Source organism: Marmota flaviventris, unplaced genomic scaffold, assembly GCF_047511675.1.
Source record: "Marmota flaviventris isolate mMarFla1 unplaced genomic scaffold, mMarFla1.hap1 Scaffold_359, whole genome shotgun sequence".
Taxonomy (NCBI): domain Eukaryota; kingdom Metazoa; phylum Chordata; class Mammalia; order Rodentia; family Sciuridae; genus Marmota; species Marmota flaviventris.
This window is the reverse complement of record NW_027288213.1, coordinates 1-22,532: the sequence shown is the minus strand read 5'-3', so window position 1 is coordinate 22,532 and position 22,532 is coordinate 1. Positions and strand designations below refer to the sequence as shown.

At 42.4% G+C, this 22,532-nt stretch overlaps 1 protein-coding gene across 1 annotated transcript; it reads left to right on the top strand.

Moving 5' to 3' along the window:
• The first annotated feature begins 3,052 nt into the window (after positions 1-3,052).
• LOC139704158 (uncharacterized) lies at positions 3,053-8,792 on the top strand. The gene is given in 6 exon segments (XM_071607237.1): positions 3,053-3,562; positions 3,629-3,955; positions 3,957-5,208; positions 5,211-5,348; positions 5,351-7,682; positions 8,189-8,792. Coding segments are annotated over 6 exon segments (5,163 nt in total).
• The last annotated feature ends 13,740 nt before the right edge of the window (positions 8,793-22,532 follow it).

Here is a 22,532-nt window from a genome sequence, read left to right as displayed (position 1 = left end):
CAGCCCTAACCTTAACCCTAACCTTAAATCTAACCCTATCCCTAAACCTAAATCTAACCATATCCATTACACTAAACCTAACCCTAACCCTAATGATAATCCTAGCCCTAATCCTAACTTTAACCCTAAACTTACTGTAATTCTATTCCAAAGCTGAAGCATTCAGAAACATATTTATCCGAAAGTACTGTTTGAGACAACAGAGAAATATACATGTAGTGAACTACCTCCCCAAATTATTTGGTCAGATTTCTTTGATACTGCACAAGATTCATCTGTTAGCTTGCCCCACTAGGCTCACTTATTTTGGGACTTCTATGATAAAATGGTCTCTAAACAGATTAGGGTTTGTTTTATGTTTAGGGTAAGGGCTAGGTTTAAACCTAGTGTTAGGGTTAGAGTCATGTATCTTTGGTACTGGGAAGGATTCATATTTTACCTAGCCTCACAATGTTCCCTGGTTTGGGCCTTCTTGGTTCAATGGTTTTCTGTCAGGAAAAGTTTGTATTTTAAGGTTTCACTTAATTTTGAACTATTTTGTTGAAGAGAAATGGAGCATGAAATCAAACAGGGTTGGTGCTAGCTGCTTGAAACTGCACACAATCAATTCTCTGTGGGCACTCTCTGGTTTGTTCCTTGTTGCCCTCAGCTGAAAGGTGCAAAGCAACTTTATTTCAGAGCACTTTTGGAGAAATAAAAGAAATATACATATACTGAAACACTACCCCCAATTATTTGCTCAGATTTCTTTGATATTGTGAAGGATTCATCAGTTAGATTGCCCCACTAGTTTGGGACTTCTATGACCAAAGGTTCTCTAAATAGGCTAGGGTGAGCTGTAGGGTTAGGATTAAGGATAGATCTAGTGTTAGGTTTACAGTAGTTTTGTTCAAATTTCTTTGATACTAGGCTGGATTTATCTTTTACCTAGCCTTACTATCTTATCCTGGTTTGGGCCTTCTAGGTTCACTGGTTTGCTGTCAGTATTTCAGATTTTTTTTTTAAAGATTTCACTTCATTTTGACCTATATGGATAAATGGAAATGGAGCTGGAAATCAAACAGAGTTTTTGGTAGCTTCTTGAAACTTCACACTCTCAATCAGTTGTCTGTGAGGACACTCTGGTTTTATCCTTGTGAATTTATCCCAACGATGAGGCATGCAAAAATAACACTATGTGAGGGCATTTTAGGAGACGACAGGAAAACATGCATATACTGAACTACTTCCCCCAATCATTTGGTCAGATTTCTTTCATACTGGGCAGGGTTCATCTGTTAGCTTGCCCCACTAGGCTCCTCATCTTTGAGACTTCTATGATCAAAGGTACTCTAAACAGGTTAGGTTACAGTTAGGTCTAGTGTTAGGGTTAGAGTTTGTCTTGTTCAAATTTCTTTGATGCTGGGCAGGATACATGTTTTACCTAGCCTTACTATGTTCCACAGATTTCGCATTCTCAGTTCAATTCTTTGCTGACAGGAACAATTTGTATTTTATGGATTCACTTCATTTTGATCTACATGGGTAAATGGACATAGAGCTGGAAATCAAACAAGGTTGGTGCTAACTGCTTAAAACTTCACACACTCAATCAGTTCTCTGTGGGCACTCTCTGGTTTGTTCCTTGTGTAATGATTAATAAGCTGAAGCATGCAATACAAACTTATCTTAGAACACTTTAGGATAAAACATGGAAATATGCATGTACAGAAATAGCTAACCCAATTATTTTGTCATATTTCTTTGAAACTGCCCATGATTCATCTCTAAGCTTACCCCACTAGACTCCCCAATTTTGAAACTTCTATGATCAAAGTTTCTCTAAACAGATTAGCTTTAGTGTTAGACTTAGTGTTAGGACTAGGTTTAGACCAGGTGTAGGTGTTAGGGTTAGAGTTAATTTTTTTTTTTTTTTTTTTTTTTTTTTTTTTTTAGTTTCTATGATACTGGGCAGGATTCACCTTTTTTTCCTATTTTGACTATACTCCAAATGTTTGGGCCTCCTACGTAAAAGGGTTTTCTCTCAGGAACAGTTTCAATTTTCATTTCTCTTCTTTTTGCCCTATAGGGGTGAATGGAAATGAAGCTGGAAATCAAACAGGGTTTGTGCTAGCTACTTGTGAAAGGTTAATAAAATAGGTACTTGTCATTCCGTTTTTCTGTATGCTTAACAAAACACTGTTGAAATCCTGAGAACTGTTTGCTAATCTTGTTCCCAGAATGTGCTGTCCCCAACTGCCAAACTGCAGAATGCACTCCCTCACTCAGTTGCAGGCAAACTGTCCACTCGCCCTGACCCGTCAATGAACTTCCCTCACTGCCTTCTCCAAGAAAACTATATAAGCTCTGCTTAAGCTGTTCCCAGTGCTCTATCTCTCTTTGCTCTAGTGAGCCCTGAGCCCCAGCATGCTGGTCTCCAAATAAACCCTTTTTGCTGTTGCATGAGACAATCTCTTGGTGGTCTCTTCCTCCGACGTTTCGCTGGTCCCTTACATTTGGTGCATTGCCCGGGAAGTGCGCATCGCCGGACAGGGAGACCCCAACAGACTCCTTTGGGGGGTAAGTAAGGCGCCTCTTCTTCTTCTTCTTCTTCATCTCCTCCTTCTTCTCCTTGTTTTTCCTTTGCGATCGCTCAGAGCTTGGTTTTTGGCTCAGTGGAGAGCGTGAGCTCTCAGAGCCTTTCTGGTTTTTCTGTTTGGGTTGGCAAAGTGTGTTTGCCAGCGGAGAACGTGAGCTCCCCCTGGCGGTGGTGGACAGACGTGTCCTGAAGCCACAGGCCACATTCTTCAAGGGATGCCTTGAAGGACTCTGGGAGGGACGGAAGTGCCCTAATCTGGGAGGGACGGAAATGCCCTCATCTGGGATGGAAGTGCCCTCATCTGGTATATTCTGCTTCAAAGCCGTCTGTTCTTGCCGGCAATTCTTTCTCTCAGGTTGAATTCACTGTCTGTTTTTAATCTTTGCCTCTGAACTTGTGTTACACGTTTACTGTGTGTGTCTGTGTTTGTGTAACGTTTGTATTGTCCCTGTCTTTGTTCAAGTAACTTTCATTATGGGACAGAGCCATTCCACGCCTCTGTCCCTGACCCTTGATCACTGGACTGAAGTCCACTTAAGGGCTCAGAATCTTTCTTTTTCAGTAAAATGCCAGACTTGGCAGACTCTCTGTGCCTTAGAATGGCCCACCTTTGGAGTCGGATGGCCTCCAGAAGGATCTTTCTACTCCCCACTAATTCAAAAAGTCAAAGATATTATTTTTCAGCCGGGGCCACATAGCCATCCAGATCAACAACCGTGTATCTTAACTTGGCAGGACCTCTGTGAATCTCCTCCTCCATGGGTGAAGCCTTTTCTTGTCCCTGTCCCCACTCCTACTCCTCCCCCCACGATTCTATCTCTCAAACCCTCTGCTCCTCCTCCACCCTCTGCTCTCCCTGAGTCTCAAGATTTGACTCTACTGGACTCTCCTCCCTTTCCTTATCCCCTGCCTTTGTTCCCCAACCCCCAAAACCCTCTAAGTGATTCTCCTGCTGCTGACTCAGCCTTTCCACCATTGGAGGAAGTTAAGCCAGCCCAGCACCCTCCAGATGACTTCCCCAAGGCACACATAGCCCCTCCTCCCCTGGAGTAAGCTGGCCCGGCTAAAGGAACTCGCTGGCAGCGAATGATTAAAAACCCTGAAGCCCCCGTGATACTTCCCCTCCGTCTTTATGGGCCAATGATAGAGGATGGCCATGGTGGAGAAATACAAGCCTACCAGTATTGGCCTTTCTCCTCTTCAGATCTATATAACTGGAAAAATAACAATCCCCCTTTTTCCGAGGACCCCACCTGGCTCAGAGGTCTGATTGAGTCATTGATGTTTTCACACCAGGCTACTTGGGATGACTGCCAACAACTCTTAGGCACTCTCTTCATGACAGAGGAATGAGAGAGAATCCTTCTGGAAGCTAGAAAAAAATATCCTCGGACCAGATGAGCGACCGACACAACTTCCCAACATAATCGAAGCCAACTTCCCCTTGAACCGAACCAACTGGGACCCCAACACCTTTGAAGGTAGGGAGCATCTGTCCACTTATCACCGGGCTCTAATAGCGGGTCTCCGAGCAGCCGCTAGATGGCCAACTAATTTGGCCAAGGTAAGAGAGATTATTCAAGGGCCTAATGAATCTCCCTCTATGTTTCTGGAGAGAATTATGGAGGCATATAGGAGATATATTCCTTTTGATCCTCAGGCAGAGGATCAAAAGGCATCTGTCACGATGGCCTTTATTGGGCAAGCTGCCCTGGATATTAAAAGAAAGTTACAATGCTTAGATGGATTACAAGATATGACTCTGAGAGATTTAGTCAGAGAAGCCAAGAAGGTATACTATAAGAGAGAAACTGAGGAAGAGAAGGAACAAAGGAGGGAGAAAGAAAGGGAGCAAAGGGAGGATAAAAGAAGCAAAAGACAGACTGAGGCATTGACTAAGGTCCTGGTCACAATAACAAATAGGCCAGTAGTTAAGAGACAGGGAGACAGAAAGGGATACCTGGGTCCACGCCAGAAGCCACCACCTCTGGCCTCAGATCAATGTGCCTACTGTAGAGAAAAAGGACAGTGGGCCAAATAGTGCCCTAGGAAGAAACAGCCACGCCAGCCAGCCATTCTAACTCTGGAGGATGACTAGGAAAGTCAGGGCTCGGATCCCCTCCCTGAGCTCAGGGTAACTTTTGAAGTGGAGGGGACCCCAGTAAACTTTGAAGTGGATACAGGGGCAGTATACTCAGCCCTTAAGGACCCATTGGGCCCTCTATCAACTAAAAGATCTCTAGTTCAAGGGACTAATGGCAGTAAATATCGGGCTTGGACAACTAAGAGGACCATGGACCTGTGAAAAGGAAAAATCCATCACTCCTTCCTAGTGATCCCAGAATGCCCAGCCCCATTGATGGGCAGAGATCTGCTCACCAAACTCCAGGTCAGAATAACTTTTAACCCTGAAGGCCCCCAAATGGAATTTCTAAATCCTTCAGTAAAAACTCCTATAGTCATGGCTTTAACTATGTCAGTAGAAGATGAACATCAACTCTTCACACCCCCCAAGACTGATCAAACAGGCAAGCTATCCCAGAAATGGAAAACAGATTACCCAGATGCCTGGGCAGAAACTGCTGGGTCAGGCCTAGCCATAAAACAACCTCCAATAATGGTGGAGTTAAAACCTCAGCCTCCCCAATTAATATTAAACAATATCCTCTGAGCAAAGAAGCTAAAGATAGGATAAGGCCCCATATTCAGAAATATCTGGCCTTAGGGGTCCTAAGGCCCTGTCAATCGGCCTGGAACACTCCCCTGCTACCAGAAAAAAGCCAGGAACCGGGGACTATAGCCCCGTTCAAGACCTAAGAGAGATCAACAACAAAGTGCAGGACATTCACCCCACAGTACCTAATCCGTACAATCTGCTTAGCACCCTGAACCCTGAGCGAAAATGGTATACTGTCCTGGACTTAAAAGATGCTTTCTTTTGCTTGCCTCTGCATAAAGATAGTCAGCTGCTGTTTGCTTTCGAGTGGGTAGACCCAGAAACCGGAATGTCTGGTCAACTAACTTGGACCAGACTCCCACAGGGGTTCAAAAACTCCCCCACTCTTTTTGATGAAGCCCTCCACAGAGATCTCAACAACTTCAGAACCATGCATCCTGAAGTCACCCTACTCCAATATGTGGATGACCTGCTACTGGCAGCAGACACCAAGTAAAACTGTGAGTCTGGGACCCAAGCACTACTATCTGATCTTGCTCAACTCGGGTATAGAGCTTCTGTCAAAAAGGCCCAAATTTGCCAGCAAGAAGTAATCTTCCTGGGCTATTCCCTTAGGGGCAGTAAACGATGGCTCACTGAGCCCAGAAAACAAACCGTTGTGCAGATACCACCCCCATCTAATAGGAGGCAACTCAGAGAGTTTCTTGGGACTGCTGGCTTTTGCAGGTTATGGATACCTGGGTTTGTATCCTTAGCTGCTCCTTTATACCCGTTGTTAAAGGGAAATGCCCAATTCCAATGGAACCCTGAGCACCAACAAGCTTTTGATAACATCAAAAGGGCATTGCTATCTGCTCCGGCCTTAGCACTCCTGGATGTAGAAAAAGCCTTTACTCTCTACATTGAGGAAAAGAAAGGAATAGCACGAGGAGTGCTCACTCAGACTCTAGGACCCTGGAGAAGGCCTATAGCCTACTTATCTAAAAAGCTGGACCCAGTGGCTAGTGGATGGCTCCATTGCCTAAAAGCTATAGCAGCGGTGGCCCTACTAATCAAGGATGCTGATAAGTTAACGCTGGGGCAGAAGCTAACCATTATAGCCCCCCATGCCCTAGAGATCATCATCTGCCAGCCACCAGACAGATGGATATCAAACTCTAGAATAACACACTATCAGAGCCTGTTGCTTGACAAGGACAGAATAATACTGGGACCCCCCACCCCACTTAACCCAGCTACACTACTACCTGAACAATCATCAGAACCCGTCACTCATGACTGTCAACATATACTGGCAGAAGAAACCAGTATACGACGGGATTTAAAGGAACAGCCACTGCCCCACCCTGAGATCATATGGTTCACTGATGGCATCAGCTTTGTCCAGGATGGTAAGTGGTGGGCTGGGGCAGCAATAGTTAGCACAACTAAAGTCATCTGGTCCTCTAGCCTCCCGGAGGGAACATCGGCTCAAAAGGCAGAGCCGATCGCCCTCACGAAGGCATTAGAACTAGTGGCAGGCAAAAAGGCCACCATATACACAGATAGCCGCTATGCCTTCGCTACCGCTCATATACACGGGGCTATCTACCAGCAAAGGGGACTATTAACCTCAGCGGGAAAAGAAATAAAAAACAGAGATGAGATCCTCCACCTCCTCTCAGCAGTGCAAAGCCCTAAAGAACTAGCTATAGTGCACTGTCTAGGACACCAGAAAGGAAACAATCCCGTAGCAGTCGGGAACAGGAGGGTGGATGAAGAGGCTAAATTGGCAGCCCTAAACGGAGTAACCATGTTAACGCTTTCCACAAGGGGGGAATATGAGTCAGGAGATTTAACTACATCAGAGCATCCCGACAACTTAACATCTAAGGACACTGACACTGAACTCCTTGACTACACTGAGCCCAGCTTGCAATTTCAGAAAGCCCTACACTACGTTAAAAATGTACATCAACTCACTCACCTTGGTTCAAAGAAACTGCAGGCATTCCTAAAGGATCAAGAACAGAGTTTTCCACTAACCGGCTCACAGCAAAAGGAAATAGCTGAACGAGTAACAAAAGCCTGTCGGGCCTGTAAATTGGTTAATGCTTACCCCGCCAAGCTTCCTGTAGGAAGGCGCCTTCGAGGGACCAGACCAGGACAATTTTGGGAAGTGGACTTTACTGAAATTAAGCCAGCAAGGTATGGACTTAAATATCTCCTAATCGTTGTAGATACATTTTCAGGATGGATTGAAGCCTTCCCCACAAAAAAAGAAACGACGCAAATGGTGGTCAAGAAGATCCTGGAAGATATTTTTCCAAGATACGGCCTGCCTAAGATAATAGGGTCTGATAATGGACTGGCGTTCGTGGCCCAGGTAAGTCAGGGGTTAGCCAGGACCCTGGGGTTTAATTGGAGGTTACATTGCGCTTATAGACTGTGAACGTCTAGAGCGTTCGGGTCCCTGGGTAAGGGTCACGAAATAACCAGGACACAGGGGATGCAGAGCAAAGGCAGCAATTGCAACTGCATGCTGAGGTTTATTTGCAAGTTCCTTTTATATTCTTCTTCTAACAAAGCAAGCAATTCTTCAATAACACTTTACCCACATTGCCCAAATATCATGCCTCAGCGGATACACAGAGCTAAATTCATACTGTTCCTTTTCATTTGATAAGTACCCTCATAAAGTTCTTTGTAGACATTATCTAATCCCCTGAGGATGCATTTGTTTCTTTTAGAATGTACTGTTCCCAGGATAAGTATGCAGGAAGCTTCTTCCTCTTGGCCAAACCATGCAGAACTTGTGACTTGCAATAAGGGGAAGAGAACTTTTCCTCCTCCTAACTGAGGTTTGCCTCAGCTGACCTAAATCACAGCCACAGCTCTTGCAAAAAGTCAGGCCTGAGGGAGCTAAAGTCTGCACACTTAAACCCCAACAATAGACCCCAGAGCTCAGGACAAATAGAAAGAATGAATAGAACCATTAAAGAGACCTTGACAAATTTAAGCTTGGAGACTGGCATAAAAGATTGGACTATGCTCCTGCCTTATGCACTGTTTCGTGCAAGAAATACTCCCTCTATTTCTTTGTGTAACCTCACCCCCTATGAAATTCTCTATGGTGCCCCTCCTCCAGTAAGGGACCTGACCCCAACTCTAAGACCTAACGATTCCTTTCACACCCCCTTGCTTGACAGACTTAAAGCTATTGAAAGAACCCAGCGATACCTGTGAAAACAGCTGGCCACTGCCTACCAACCTGGAGATGAAGGGACTTCACATCGATATCAAGTGGGGAACTTCGTCTACGTAAGATGACATCAGGTGTCATCCCTAGAACCCCGCTGGAAAGAACCATACCAGGTGCTACTTATAACACCTACAGAGGTAAAGGTAGATGGAATCACTTCCTGGATCCATGCCTCTCATCTCAAGCCTGCGCCCTGTCCAGATTCTGGCTGGAAATTGGAAAAGACTGGTAACCCTCTCAAATTGTGTATTCGCCATGTGGATAGGGCTAGGGATTCTCCCCATGATCACCAGTAGTCCTAACCCTCATCAGCCCATTCAGCAGCGATGGCTGATCACAAATCCTACTGGACAGGAAGTATGGTCTATCTCACATACAGCCCCCTTAGGGACCTGGTGGCCATCTCTCCACCCAGACATTTGTCATCTGGCTATAGGCCTTTCCTATTGGGACATCCCTGATGAAAAATATCCCACTAAAATTCCATTAAATCCCTTCCGTACCATAGATAATGGAAACAAACATTATGGATGTAGGGACATGCAAGCCAGATGTAGGTTGGCTAGCCTGGATTATTATGTTTGCCCGGCGGACTATCGAAGCTGCAAACAGTCACGGCTGTGTGGGGGGAAAAGCTGACTTCTTCTGTAAGTCATGGGGATGTGAGCATACAGGGGCTGTCTGGTGTAACCCAAACTCCCCTGATAGTCTGATTCGGGTAAGAAGAAATAATACTAAGTTAAATCCCAAACAATGTCTCCAATTTAAACAGAGCCCCCAAGCGGGGACTTCTGGACTAGTTGACCCTACTCCATGTGACACAAATAGCCTATGCAACCCCCTAAATATAACCTTCACCTCCAAAGGAAGAAACCAAAATATCTGGGCATGGCTTTCAGGAAAAACCTATGGGATGCGATTTTACACCACAGGATATGATTTTGGCCTTTGGTTCACTATCAGGTTTGAGAGAAAAGAAATTCCCTTGGCCATAGGGCCCAATCCCCTCAAGCCAGGAATTGGGCCTCATATACCACCCAAACCTAAATCTACTAGGGTCCTTTCACTTTCCCATACTCCTCAAGTTTCACCTTCATTTACTTCCCCAATCCAGAGTGAAGTCAACCCTTTCCCCTGGGGGCTAATTGAAGGAGCCTTTGTGGTGCTGAATTTCACACAACCAGACCTCACTCAGTCTTGTTGGCTCTGTCTCTCCTCTGCTCCTCCTTACTATGAAGGGATAGCAATTGATGAGGCTGATGCAGTAAAAGCACAGAGTTCCTCCTGTAATTGGGGTGAAAATCCTAAGTTAACCCTCCCAGAAGTAACCGGGGCAGGCTTATGTATAGGGTCTCCACCTAAAAGTAAACAACACTTATGTACCCAGATAAAAAATATTGGCATCACACAGGGTTTCCTTACTCCTGAAAATGGAACTTTGTGGGCATGTGACACAGGGTTAACTCCTTGCATTTCAGCCCAAATATTTAACAGCTCTGTAAATTATTGTGTAATGGTGCAGATGTTTCCCAGAGTGCTCTATCATGATGCAGGTTCATTTGAAGATCAAATAGGGGTGCATACAATCCGGTTTCACCGGGAACCTGTATCCCTCACTTTAGCGATCTTATTAGGAATGGGAATTGCTGCAGAGGTGGGCACAGGGACCACTGCCCTGGTCCATGGGACACAACAAATGACCCAATTAGAAAGAGCAATGGACCAAAACTTAAAGATATTAGAAACCTCCATCACAGCTTTGCAGGAATCTTTAACCTCTCTCTCTGAAGTTGTTTTACAGAACAGGCGAGGGTTGGGCCTCCTCTTCATGAGAGAAGAGGGCCTTTGTGCTGCATTGAGGGAAGAATGTTGTTTTTATGCCGACCATACTGGAGTTGTAAAAGAATCTAGGAGCAAACTAAGAAGACGCCTTGAAGGGAGTCAGAGAGAGAGAGAGAGGGGCCCAAAAAGGGTGGTATGAGTCTTGGTTCCCACAGTCCCCCTGGTTAACTATGCTTTTATCAGCCCTGGCCGGTCCTTTAATAATTCTTATATTGTTGCTAACTCTAGCACCCTGTTTGCTCAACCGTGTAGTTTCCTTTCTCCAAGCCCAAATTGGACAAGTCAAACTTATGGTAATCAGACAACAATATACCCCACTAGCAGACACAGAATGTGACACCCCCAATGATCACTTTTATGATTAAAAGTAGCCAGAAGAAGAAGTGGGGAATGAAAGGTTAATAAAACAGGTACTTGTCACTCCGTTTTTCTGTATGCTTAACAAAACACTGTTGAAATCCTGAGAACTGTTTGCTAATCTTGTTCCCAGAATGTGCTGTCCCCAACTGCCAAACTGCAGAATGCACTCCCTCACATGGTTGCAGGCAAACTGCCCACTCGCCCTGACCCATCAATGAACTTCCCTCCCTGCCCTCTCCAAGAAAAGTATATAAGTTCTGCTTAAGCTGTTCCCAGTGCTCTATCTCTCTTTGCTCTAGTGAGCTCTGAGCCCCAGCATGCTGGTCTCCAAACAAACCCTTTTTGCTGTTGCATGAGACAGTCTCTTGGTGGTCTCTTCCTCCAACATTTCGCTGGTCCCTTACACTTGAAACTTCACACACTCAATCAGTTCTCAGTGAATATTCTCTGGTTTGTTTCCTGTGAAGTATCCCTAAGCTGAAGTAGAAAGAAACAGCTTTATCTCTGAGTGCTTTAGGAGCAATCAAATTACACATGTACTGAAAGATCTTTGAATTTATTTTGGTCAGTTTACTTTGATACTGTACAGGATTCATCTTTGACCAACCTTAGTAGGCTCCCCAAGTTTGGGCCATCAAGGTTCAATGGTTCAGTGTTAGGAAAGTTTGGATTTTTAGTTTTCACTACATTATGGCCTATAGGTGTGAATGGAAATGGAGCTGGCAATCAAACAGGGTTGGTGCTAGCTGCCTGAAACTTCACACACTCAATCACTTTGCTGTCGGCATGCTCTGTTTTATTCTTGTGAAAGTATCTTAAGCTGAAGCATGAAAAAACAATTTATCCAAGAGCACATTAGGAGAAAACAAGGTATATAGGCATGTACTGAAACACCTTCCCCAAATATTGGTCAGAATTTTTGATGCTGGGCAGGATTCATCTCTTACCTTGCCCTAGTAGGCACCCCAAGTTTAGGACTTTTATGATCAAGCTCTATAAACAGGAAAGGCTTAGTTTTCAGATTAGGGTTAGGGCTAGGGTTAGAACTAATGTTCAGGTTAGAGTTAGTTTTGTTCAAATTTCTTTGATACCGGTCAGGATTCATCTTTTACCTAGCATTACCATGTTTCCCAGGTTGGGCATTCTCAGTTCAAGGTTTGCTGTCAGGAACAGTTTATGTTTTCAGGTTTCATTCATCTTGACTTCTCTGCGTTAGTGTTAGGGTTAGGCCTATGGCTCAGTTTTCTTTTACGGATAGGGATAGGGTTAGGGCTAGATTTTGAATTAGTGTTAGGGTTAGGGCTAGTGTTAGGGTGAGGTGTAGGCTTAGGTTTAGGGTTAGATTTAGAGTTAGGGTTAGATCCAGGGTTAGGGTTAGGGTTAGGGTGAGTGTTACGATAATGAAAAGGTTATAACTAGGGAAATGGCTAGGATGAGAGTTAGATATAGATTTAGGACTATGCTTAGGCTTAGTGTTAGGGTTAAAGCTAAAATAGTGCTAGGATGAGGGCGCTAAGGTTAGTGTTAGGGATAGGCCTAGGGGTAGGGCTAGGTTTAGGATTAGCATTAGAGTTAGGATTAACTTTAAAGGAATGGGTGGGGTTATAGCTAGCTTTAGGGCTAGGGTGAGGGTTAGAATTAGGATTAGGGCTAGGGATAGTGTTTAGGTTAGGATTAAGTTGAGGTTTAGGGCTAGGGTTTCTTTTAGGTTAAAGGCTAGAACTAGGCTAGGGCTAATGTCAAGTCTAGAGTTATGATTAAGGATAGTTTTAGGGTTAGGTTATTGCTAGGTCTAGTGTCAGAGCTATGTTTCGGGTAAGGGTCAGATTTAGAGTTAGGGGTATTATTAGGGTTAGGGTCAGGGTTAGCATTTGGTTTTGGTCAAAGTTTAGGTTTAGGGCTTGAATTAGTGTTAGGTTTAGGCTTAGGGTTAGGGTAATGGATAGGGTTAGGTTTAGGTTTCAGTTAAGCTTTAGGGTCATGGATGGGTTAGGTTTAGCAATAGGATTAAGGTTAGCATTAGGTTAGGGTTATGTTTAGTATAATGGATAGATTTAGAGCTAGGGTTAGGGCTAGGTTATAGTTTGGATTAAGTCTAAAATGAGAGTTAGGTTTAGGGATAGGGCTAGGGTTTTGTTTACGGTAAATGTTAGGTTTAGGGCTAGGGTTATGGTTAGGTTATGGTAAGGGTAAATTTTTGAACTAGGGTAATGGCTAGTGCGAGGGTTAGGTGTACGTTCAGGTCTAGGAATATGTTTATGGCTAGGTTTTGGTTTAGGGTTTGGGTTATGGCTAGAATATTCATTACAATTAGGGTTAGTTTTAGGGTAATGGATAATGTTAGATTTAGGGTTAGGGTTAGGGTTAGGTTATGATTTAGGGCTAGTCTTAGGATTAGGTTTAGTGTAAGGCTTAATGTTTCTGCTAGGGGTAGGGCTATGGTGAGGTTTAGGTTTATGGTTAGGTCTTTGGATTCATTTATGTTTAGGGTTAGATTTAGTGTTAGGGATAGGGTTATAATTAGGGTTAGGTTTAGGGTTAGGGTAATTGACAGGGTTAGAACTAAAGTTTGAGCTAAAATTAAGGTTAGGATAAGGGCTAGGGTTAGGGTTATGGTTTAGTATAGGGCTAGGATTTTGTTTAGGGTAAGGCTTTGGCTTTGAGCTAGGGTTAGGTCTAAGGCAAGTGTTAGTGTTAGGGCTAGGTTTAGGGTTACAGTTATGCTTAGGGCTAAGTTTAGGCCTAGGATTATGGCTAGGTTTTGTGTTAGGTTTAGGGCTCCAGTTGGGATTATAGTTAGGGTTAGGGCTACTGTTAGGGTTAAGATTAGGTTTAAAATAGTGTTAGCCCTAGGGTTATGTTTAGGGCTAGTATTAGGGTTAGGGTTATGGCTAGGTCTAGTATTAGGACTAGGTTTTGGGTTTGGGTCAGGTTTAGAGATAGGTTAATGTTAGGGACAGGGTCAGTGTTCCGGATAGGATAAGGGTTAGGGTTAGAGCCAAAATTAGGACTAGTGTTAGGTCTAGGGGTAGGGTAAGTATTTAGTTTAGGTTAAGGGTTATTGTTAGGGCTAGAGCTAGGGTTTTGTTTAGGTCTAGGGCTAGAATTATAGCTATATTTAGGATTAGTTTTGGATATAGATCTAGTGTTATGATCCAGTATAGGAATAGGCTTTCTGGTAGGGCTATTGTTAGGGTTTGGTTTAGGGTTAGAGTCAGGTTTAGACCTACGGTTACTGTTAGGATCAGAATAAGGGTCAAGGTTAGGGTTAGAACTAGAATTAGGGCTAGGGTTAGGACTAGTAATACTGTTAGTGTTTAAGTTGGGCTTTGGATTAGGGTTAGGACTAGGGTTAGCATTTGGTTTAGAGTTTGTCTTACGGTAAGGGATAAGGTTAGAGCTATGGAAGGGCTCGGTTTAGGGTTAGGGTTATGGCTAGTTAGGGTTAAGATTAGGGTTTAAGCTAGGGTTAGGTTTAGAATTAGGGGTAGAATTTGTGTTAGGGTTAGGGCTAGTGTTTTGGCAATGACTAGTGTATGAACTGGGGTTAAGATTAGGGCTAGTTTTAGGGTTAGGGTTAAGGAAAGTTCTTGTGTTAGGGTTAATTTAAGGTTAGGGTGATGTTTAGAGCTAGGATTAGTGTTAGGATCAGGTCAGGGTCAGAGTTATTTTTAGAGTTAGGGATAGGGCTAGGTGTAGGTTTTTGGTTTGGTTTAGGTTAAGGGTTAGGGTTATGGATATGGCTTGGTTTTAAGGCTAGGGCTAGGGTTAAGGCAAGTTTTAGGATTAGCATTATTGTTTGGGCTAGTGTTAGGGTTTGGTTTAGGATTATGGTTATGGTTAAATTTAGAGTTAGGTTTAAATTTAGAGTTAGGTTTAGATCCAGGGTTGGGCTAGGGCTAAGGATAGAACTAGGGCTAGGGCTAGGGCAAGAGTTAGAGTTAGTCTTAAGGCTAAGTTTAGGGTTAGGATAGGACTAAATTAGGGTTAGTGCTAGGCTTAGTGTTAGGGTTAGGCCTAGGGTTAGGGCAAGGGTTATGGTTAGGTTTAAGATTATGGTTAGGTTTAGGGTTATTGTTAGGTTTAGGGTAAGGGATGGGGTTATAGCTAGGTTTAGGGCTAGGGCGAGTGTTAGAATTAGGGTAAAACTCGGGTTATGTTTCGGGTTAGGATTAAGGCTAGGTTAAGAGCTAGGGCTAATTTCAGGTCCAGCTTTACAGTTAAAAATAGTTTAGGGTTAGTTTAGATGTAGTGTAAGGGTTAGGATTAGAGTTTCAGTCAGGTTTAGAGCTAATGGTATTGTTTGGGTCAGGGTGGTGATTAGTGTTTGGCATAGGTTAAGGTTTAAATTTAGGGCTCGAATTAGCATAGGTTTAGGATTAGGGAAAGGATATAGTTAGGTTTAGGTTTAAAGTTAGGTTTAGAGTAATGGATAGGGTTAAGATTAGGGATATGGTAATGTTTAGGCCTAGGGTTAGCATTAGCATTAGGATTATGGTTAGGGTAATGGATAGGGTTAGAACTAGGGTTAGAGCTATGGTTATGGTTATTCTTAGTGCTTGATTTAGGGTTACGGTTAGGGTTAGGGTTAAAGCTCGGTTTAGGGCTCAGATTAGGCTAGGTTTTGGGTTAAGTTAGGACTAGGGTTAGGGTTATGGCTAATGTAAGTACTAGGGTTACAATTAGGGCTAGTTTTAGGGTTAGTGTTAGGGTTAGGGCTAGGTCTAGTGTTATGTTTAGGGTTATGTTTAGGGTGATGTTTAAAACTAGGGTTAGTGTTTGCGTCAGAATCAGGGTTAGGGCTAATTTTAGGTTTCTGCTCAAAAGTAGAATTAGGGCTCGGGTTACAGCTAGGTGTAGGGTTAGGGTTTGGTTTTGGTTATGGGCTAGGGTTAGGAATATGGCTTGGTTTTGTATTAGGGCTAGGCCAAGAGTTAGGGCTAGTTTTAGGAGTAGCATTAGGTTTAGGTTTAGGGTTAGGGTTAGTGTTAGATTTAGGCATAGGCTTTGCATTAGAGTTAGATTTAGAGTTAAGGTTAGATCCAAGGTTAGGGCTAGGGCGAAGGAAATGGCTAGGGTTAGGCCTAGGATTAGAGCTAGGTTTATAATTCCAGTAAGGGATAGGGTAAGAACTAGTTTTAGTGCTAGGGAGAGAGACTTAGTTTTAGGGCTAGGGTTAGGGTTAGGGTTAGGGATAGGGCTTAGTTAGGTCTAAGATTAGGGATAGGGTTGTTTTTAAGTTAGGCCTAGGTTTAAGGTTAGGGTTATGATTAAGGCTATGCTTAGTGCTAATATGGGCTAGGGTTTATGTTCAGGTTAGGGTTAGGATAATATCTAGAGCTAATGTCAGGTCTAGTGTTATTGTTATAGATAGTTTTAGGGATAGGTTTTGGCTAGGTATAATGTAAGGATTGAGTTTAGTGTAAGGGTCAGGTTAGAGCTAGGTGAATTATAAGGGTCAGGGTCATGGTTAGGGTTTCTTTTAGGTTTGATTTAGGGTTAGGGCTCAAATTAGCCCTAGGGTTATGGTTAGGGTAATGATAGGGTTAGATTTAGAGTGAAGGTTAGGTTTAGGGTTATTGATAGGATAGGGTTAGTGATAGGTTTAGGGTTAGGCCTAGGGTTAGCATTAGGGAAAGGGTTATGTTTAGGGTAATGGATACCATTAGAGTTAAGTTTAGAGCTAGGGTTATGGTTAGGATTAGGTCTTGAGAAAGGGTTAGGCCTAGAATTAGCATTAGGATATGAGTTATGATTAGGGTAATGGGTACAGTTAGAGTTAACTTTATAGCTATACTCATGGTTAGGATTAGGTCTTGAGTTAGTGTTAGGGTATGGGTTAGAACTACGGTTAGAGTTAGTGTTATGTTTAGTGTAAGAGTTAGGTTCTGAGCTATGATTAGTGTTAGAGCAAGTGTTAGGTTCAGGGTTATGTTTAGGGATAGGATTACGGTAGGTTTAGGGTTAGAATTAGGGTTAGGGGAATGGTAATAATTAAGTTTAGGGTTAGGGTTAGTGTAATAAATATGGTTAGATGTAGGTTTAGGTTTAGGGACAGGGCTAGATTTAAGTTTAAGGTTAGGGTTAGGTCTATGGTTATGTTTAGGTTTATGGTAAGGATTAGGGTTTGATCTATGGTTAGGGCTATAGCAAGTATTAGTTTAGAGTTAGGTCTAGGGTTAGTTTTCTGTTTAGGGTTTAGGATTATGGTTAGGGTTGAGGCTAGGGTTACATTTAGGGTTAGGGTTAGGGTAATGGGTAGGTTTAGAGCTAGGGTTACGGCTAGGGTTATGTTAGAATTAGGACTAGATTTAGGGTTAGATTCAGGGATAGTTCTAGGTTTATTTTTATAGTAAGGGCTAGGTTTTGAGCTACGGTTAGGACTAAGGCGAGGGTTAGGTTTGCGTTAGGGCTATGGTTAGGGTTAGGGCTATGCTTAGGGCTAGGTTAAGGCCTAGGATTAGATCTAGGTTTTGTGTTAGGTTTAGGCCTAGGGTTAAAACTGTGGGTAATGTAAGAGATAGGATTATGATTAGGGATAGTTTTAGGGTTAGGGTTATGCCAAGATCTAGTGTTAGGTTTAGATTTTCAGTTAGGTTCAGGTTTAGGGTTACAGCCAGACTAGAAGTAGGTTTATATCTAGAGGTAGGGTAGTGATTTGTTAGGCCTAGGACTAGGTTTTTGTTTCGTTCTAAAGCTAGTTATAAGGCTACATTTAGGATTAGGTTTGAGTCAAGGTCTAGTGTTAGGCTTTAGTCTAGTGTTAGGGTCAGGTTTAGAACTAGGGTTTGTGTTAGGTTCAGTATAAGTGTCAGGGTTAGCGTTCAAATTTGTGATAGGATTAGAGCTGGAATAAGGGCTAGGGTCAAGACTACTAATAAGGTTAGGATTTTGATTAGCCTAAGGATTAGGCATAGGTCTAGGGCTACCATTAGGGTTAGGGTTATTCATAGGGTAAGTGATATCCTTAGAGCTAGGGTTAGGGCTAGAATTAGGATTAGGGTTAAATCTAGGTTTAGGGCTTGGATTAGGGCTAGATTTTGGGTTAGGATTTGGGCTAATGATAGGGCAATGGCTAGTGTAAGAACTAGGTTTACAATGAGGGTTAGTTTTAGGTTTAGGGTTAGGGGTAGGTCTAGTGTTAGGATTAGGTTTAAGGTTAAGATGATCTTGAGACCTAGGGTTAGTGTTAGGATATGAGTCAGGATCAGGGTTACGGTTAGGACCTGAATTAAGAATAGGTTTACTTTTAGTGTCAACTTAAAGTTAGGAGGGTGTTTAGAGCTAGGGTGAGCATTAGGATATGAGTCAGGTTCAGGGTTAGATTTACGGTTAGGGTTAGTACTCAAATTAAGGCTATGGTTAGGTCTAGGTGTAGTGTTAAGTTTTGGTTTAAGTTAAGGTTTATGGTTAGGGCTATTGCTCAGTTTGTTTTACTGCTAGGGTTAGGGTTAGGGCTAGTTTTAGTGTTTGGCTTAGGCTTAGGGTTAGGGTTAGATTTCAAGTTAGAGTTAGATCTAGGGTTAGATCTAGGACTAAGGGTAGAACAAGGGTTAGGGATAGGGTTAGGGTTATGGTAGTGGATAGGCTTAGAAGTAGGGATAGGGATAGGGTGAGAGTTAGAGTTAGTCTTAGGGCTAGGGTTAGGATTAGGTTTAGTTATAAGTTAGCGATATGGCCAGTGTTAAATTTTGCTCTTGGTTTAGGGTCAGTTTTAGACATAGGGTTTGTGTTAGGGTCAGAATAAGGGTCAGGGTAAGTGAAAGGGTTTGGGGTAGGATTAGAGCTAGAATGAGGGCTAGGTTCAGGACTATTAATAGGGTTAGGATTTTGGTTAGCCTAAGGATTAGGGATAGGTCTAGGTTAACCGTTTCCCTTAGGGTAAGGGATAGGTTTATAACTAGGTTTAGGGCTAAATTTAGGGTTAAAGTTAGGTTTAGGGTTCAGATTAAGGCTACTTTTGTGTTAGAGTTAGGACTAGGGTTAGGGCAATCGCTAATATAAGAACTAGGGTTACAATTAGGGTTAGTTTTAGGTTTAGGGGTAGGGGTAGGCATAGTTTTAGTGTTAGGGTTAAGTTTAAGTCTAGGGTGATATTTAGAGGTAGGGTTAGTTTTAGGATATGAGTCAGGATCAGGGTTAGGTTTAGGACTCAAATAAGGGCTAGGGTTACTGTTAAGTTAAGTTTATTTTTAGGATTGTGTTTCAAGCTAGAGTGAGTTTAGCATATGAGTCAGTGTCAGGTATACTTTTAAGATTATGTTTAGGACTCAAATTAAGTCTATGGTTAGGTCTAGGTGTAGTGTTAGGGTTTGGTTTATGTTAGGTTTAGGGTTGGGATTATTGCTCATTTTTGTTTTAATGCTAGTTTAAGGTTAGGAGGGTGTTTAGAGCTAGGGTGAGCATTAGGATATGAGTCAGGTTCAGGGTTAGATTTACGGTTAGGGTTAGGACTCAAATTAAGGCTATAGTTAGGTCTAGGTGTAGTGTTAAGGTTTGGTTTAAGGTTTATGGTTAGGGTTATTGCTCAGTTTGTTTTACTGCTAGGGTTAGGGTTAGGGTTAGGGCTACTTTTAACATTAGTATTAGGGTTAGGGCTAGTTTTAGTGTTTGGCTTAGGCTTAGGGTTAGGGTTAGATTTCAAGTTAGAGTTAGATCTAGGGTTAGAGCTAGGACTAAGGATAGAACAAGGGTTAGGGCTAGGGTTAGGGTTATGGTAGTGGATAGGCTTAGAAGTAGGGATAGGGATAGGGTGAGAGTTAGAGTTAGTCTTAGGGCTAGGGTTAGGATTAGGTTTAGGTATAAGTTAGAGGTATGGCCAGTGTTAAATTTTGCTCTTGGTTTAGGGTCAGTTTTAGACATAGGGTTTGTGTTAGGGTCTGAATAAGGGTCAGGGTGAGTGAAAGGGTTTGGGATAGGATTAGAGCTAGAATGAGGGCTAGGTTCAGGACTATTAATAGGGTTAGGATTTTGGTTAGCCTAAGGATTAGGGATAGGTCTAGGTTAACCATTAGTATTAAGGTTTCCCTTAGGGTAAGGGATAGGTTTATAACTAGGTTTAGGGCTAAAGTTAGGGTTAAAGTTAGGTTTAGGGTTTGGATTAGGGCTAGTTTTGTGTTAGAGTTAGGACTAGGGTTAGGACAATCGCTAATATAAGAACTAGGGTTATAATTAGGGTTAGTTTTAGGTTTAGGTGTAGGCGTAGTTTTAGTGTTAGGGTTAAGTTTAAGTTTAGCGTGATATTTAGAGCTAGTTTTAGGATATGAGTCAGGGTCAGGGTTAGGTTTAGGAGTCAAATAAGGGCTAGGGTCACTGTTAAGTTTAGGTTTAAGTTTAGGATGGTGTTTCAAGCTAGGGTGAGTTTAGCATATGAGTCAGTGTCAGGTATACTTTTAAGATTATGTTTAGGACTCAAATTAAGTCTATGGTTAGGTCTAAGTGTAGTGTTAGGGTTTGGTTTATGTTAGGTTTAGGGTTGGGACTATTGCTCATTTTTGTTTTACTGCTAGTGGTAGGGTTAGGGCTAGTTTTATGAATAGAGTTAGGGTTCGGGTTAGGGTTAGGGTTAGGGATAGGGCTTAATTAGGGCTTTGAGGAGGTCTATGGTTAATGTTCATTTTAAGCATAGAATTAGGGTTAGATTTAGGATTTAGTTTAGGGTAAGGGATGATGTTACGCTAGTTTTAGAGGTAGGGTGATGTTTAGAATAAGGGTTAGGATTAGGGTTATGATTAAGGCTAGGTTTACGACTAGGATCAGGGCTAGGGTTTGTTTTAGGGTTAGGGCTAGGATTAGGAGTATGGCTAATTTCAAGTCTAGGATTATGTTTAAAGATAGTTTTAGGGTTAGGATTATTGGTACGTCTAGTGAAGGTTTAGGTTTAGGGTTAGGGTCAGGTTTGGGGCTAGGGGTATTATTAAGGTGAAGGTCTAGGTTAGGGATTGGAATAGGTTCAGGCTTAAAGTTAGGGATTCAATTAGCATTAGGCAGGGTTAGGGTAATGATAGGTTTTTATTTATGTTTCATGTTAGATTTACGGTAATTGATAGTGTTAGGTTTAGCGATAGTGTTTGTGTTAGGCCTAGGGTTAGCATTAGGGTAAGGGCAATGGTTAGGAAAATGGATAGGGTTAGAGCTAAGTTTAGGGCCAGGGTTATGGTTAGGAATAGGTCTTGAGTTAGGGTTAGGGTTAGGGTTAGAACTAGGGTTAGTGTTAGGGTTATGTTTAGCATAAGGGTTAGGTTTTGACCTAGGGTTAGGGCTAGGGCGAGGGTTAGGTTTAGAGTTAGGTCTAGGGATAAGATTAGAGTTTGGGTAGGGTTAGGGTTAGAGTAATGGTTATGGTTAGATGTAGGCACAGGTTTATGGTTAGTGTTAGATTGAGGTTTAGGTTTACGTTTAGGGCTATGGTTATGTTTAGGTTTATGGTAAGGGTTAGAGTTTGAGCTAGAGTTAGGTCAATATTGAGTGTGAGGTTTAGGGTTAGGTCTAGTGTTAGTTTTCTAGGTTATGTTATAGGGTTATGTTATGGTTATGTTTAGTGTAAGGGTTAGGTTCTGAGCTATAGTTAGGGCTAGGCTCAGTGTTAGGTTCAGGATTAGGTCTAGGGATAGGATTACTGTATGTTTTGGTTTAGGGTTATGGTTAGGATTAGACCTAAGATTAATGGTAAGGTCAGTAGAAGGGTCAGGGTTAGTGTTAGAGTTTTGGATAGGGATAGATCTAGAATGAGTCCAAGGGTAAGGGCTATTAATAAGGTTAGTGTTTTGGTTAGCTTAAGGATAAGGGATAGGTCTAGGGTTACCCTTAGGTTTAATATTTTGCTTAAGTAAGGGATTGGTTTAGAGCTAGTTTATGGTTAGAGTTAGGGTTAAAGCTGGGTTTAGGACTCGGATTAGGTGTAGGTTTTTGTTAAGGTTAGGGCTAGGGGTAGGGCAATGGCTAATGTAAGAACTAGGGTTACCATTAGGGTTAGTTTTATTGTTAGGTTATGGGTTAGGTTTAGTGATAGGGTTATGTTTAAGGTTAGGGTGATATTTTTAGCTAGGGTTCATGTTAGAATAGGAATCAGGGTCAGGCTTAGTTTTAGGGTTAGTGTTAGAAGTCAAATTAGGGCTAGGGTTACTGTTAGGGTTCAGTTTAAGGTGAGGGTGGTGTTTACAGCTAGGGTGACTGTTAGGATATTAGTCAGCATCAGGGTTGGTTTTAGGGTCTGGGTTAGGATTCAAACTAGGGCTAGGATTAGGTCTAGTAGTAGTGTTATAGTTTGGTTTAAGTAAAGGTTTAGAGTTAGGGTTTTTTGATTTAGTCCTATGGTTAGCTAGGATTAGGGTTAATGAAATTTTTAGGATTATTTAAGGTTAGGGCTAGTCTTAGATTTAGCCTTAGGCTTCGGTTTAGGGTTAAATTTAGAGTTAGGTTTTTATCTAAGTTTAGTGCTAGAGCTAAGGATAGGGAAAGGTTTAGGACTTGAATTTGGGATAGGGTTAGGTCTCTAACTCTTAAGCTAACCCTAGGTCTAACCCTAACCCTATCCATTACACTAAACCAAATCTAAATCCTAAAACTAATGCTGTCATTACACTAAACCAAATCCCTAACCTAATCCAAAACCTAAACCTGACCCTGACCCTAAATATAACCCTAGATATAAACCTGAATCTTAACCTAAAACTAATCCTTACACTGGATGAAGCCATAAACCTAACACTAAATCTAGCCCTAACTATAACCCTAGACCTGACATTAGCCCTAGCCATAATATTATATCTAACAATAACACAAACCCTAAACCTCATCCTAGCCATAAACCTAGCCTTAATCATAACCCTAAC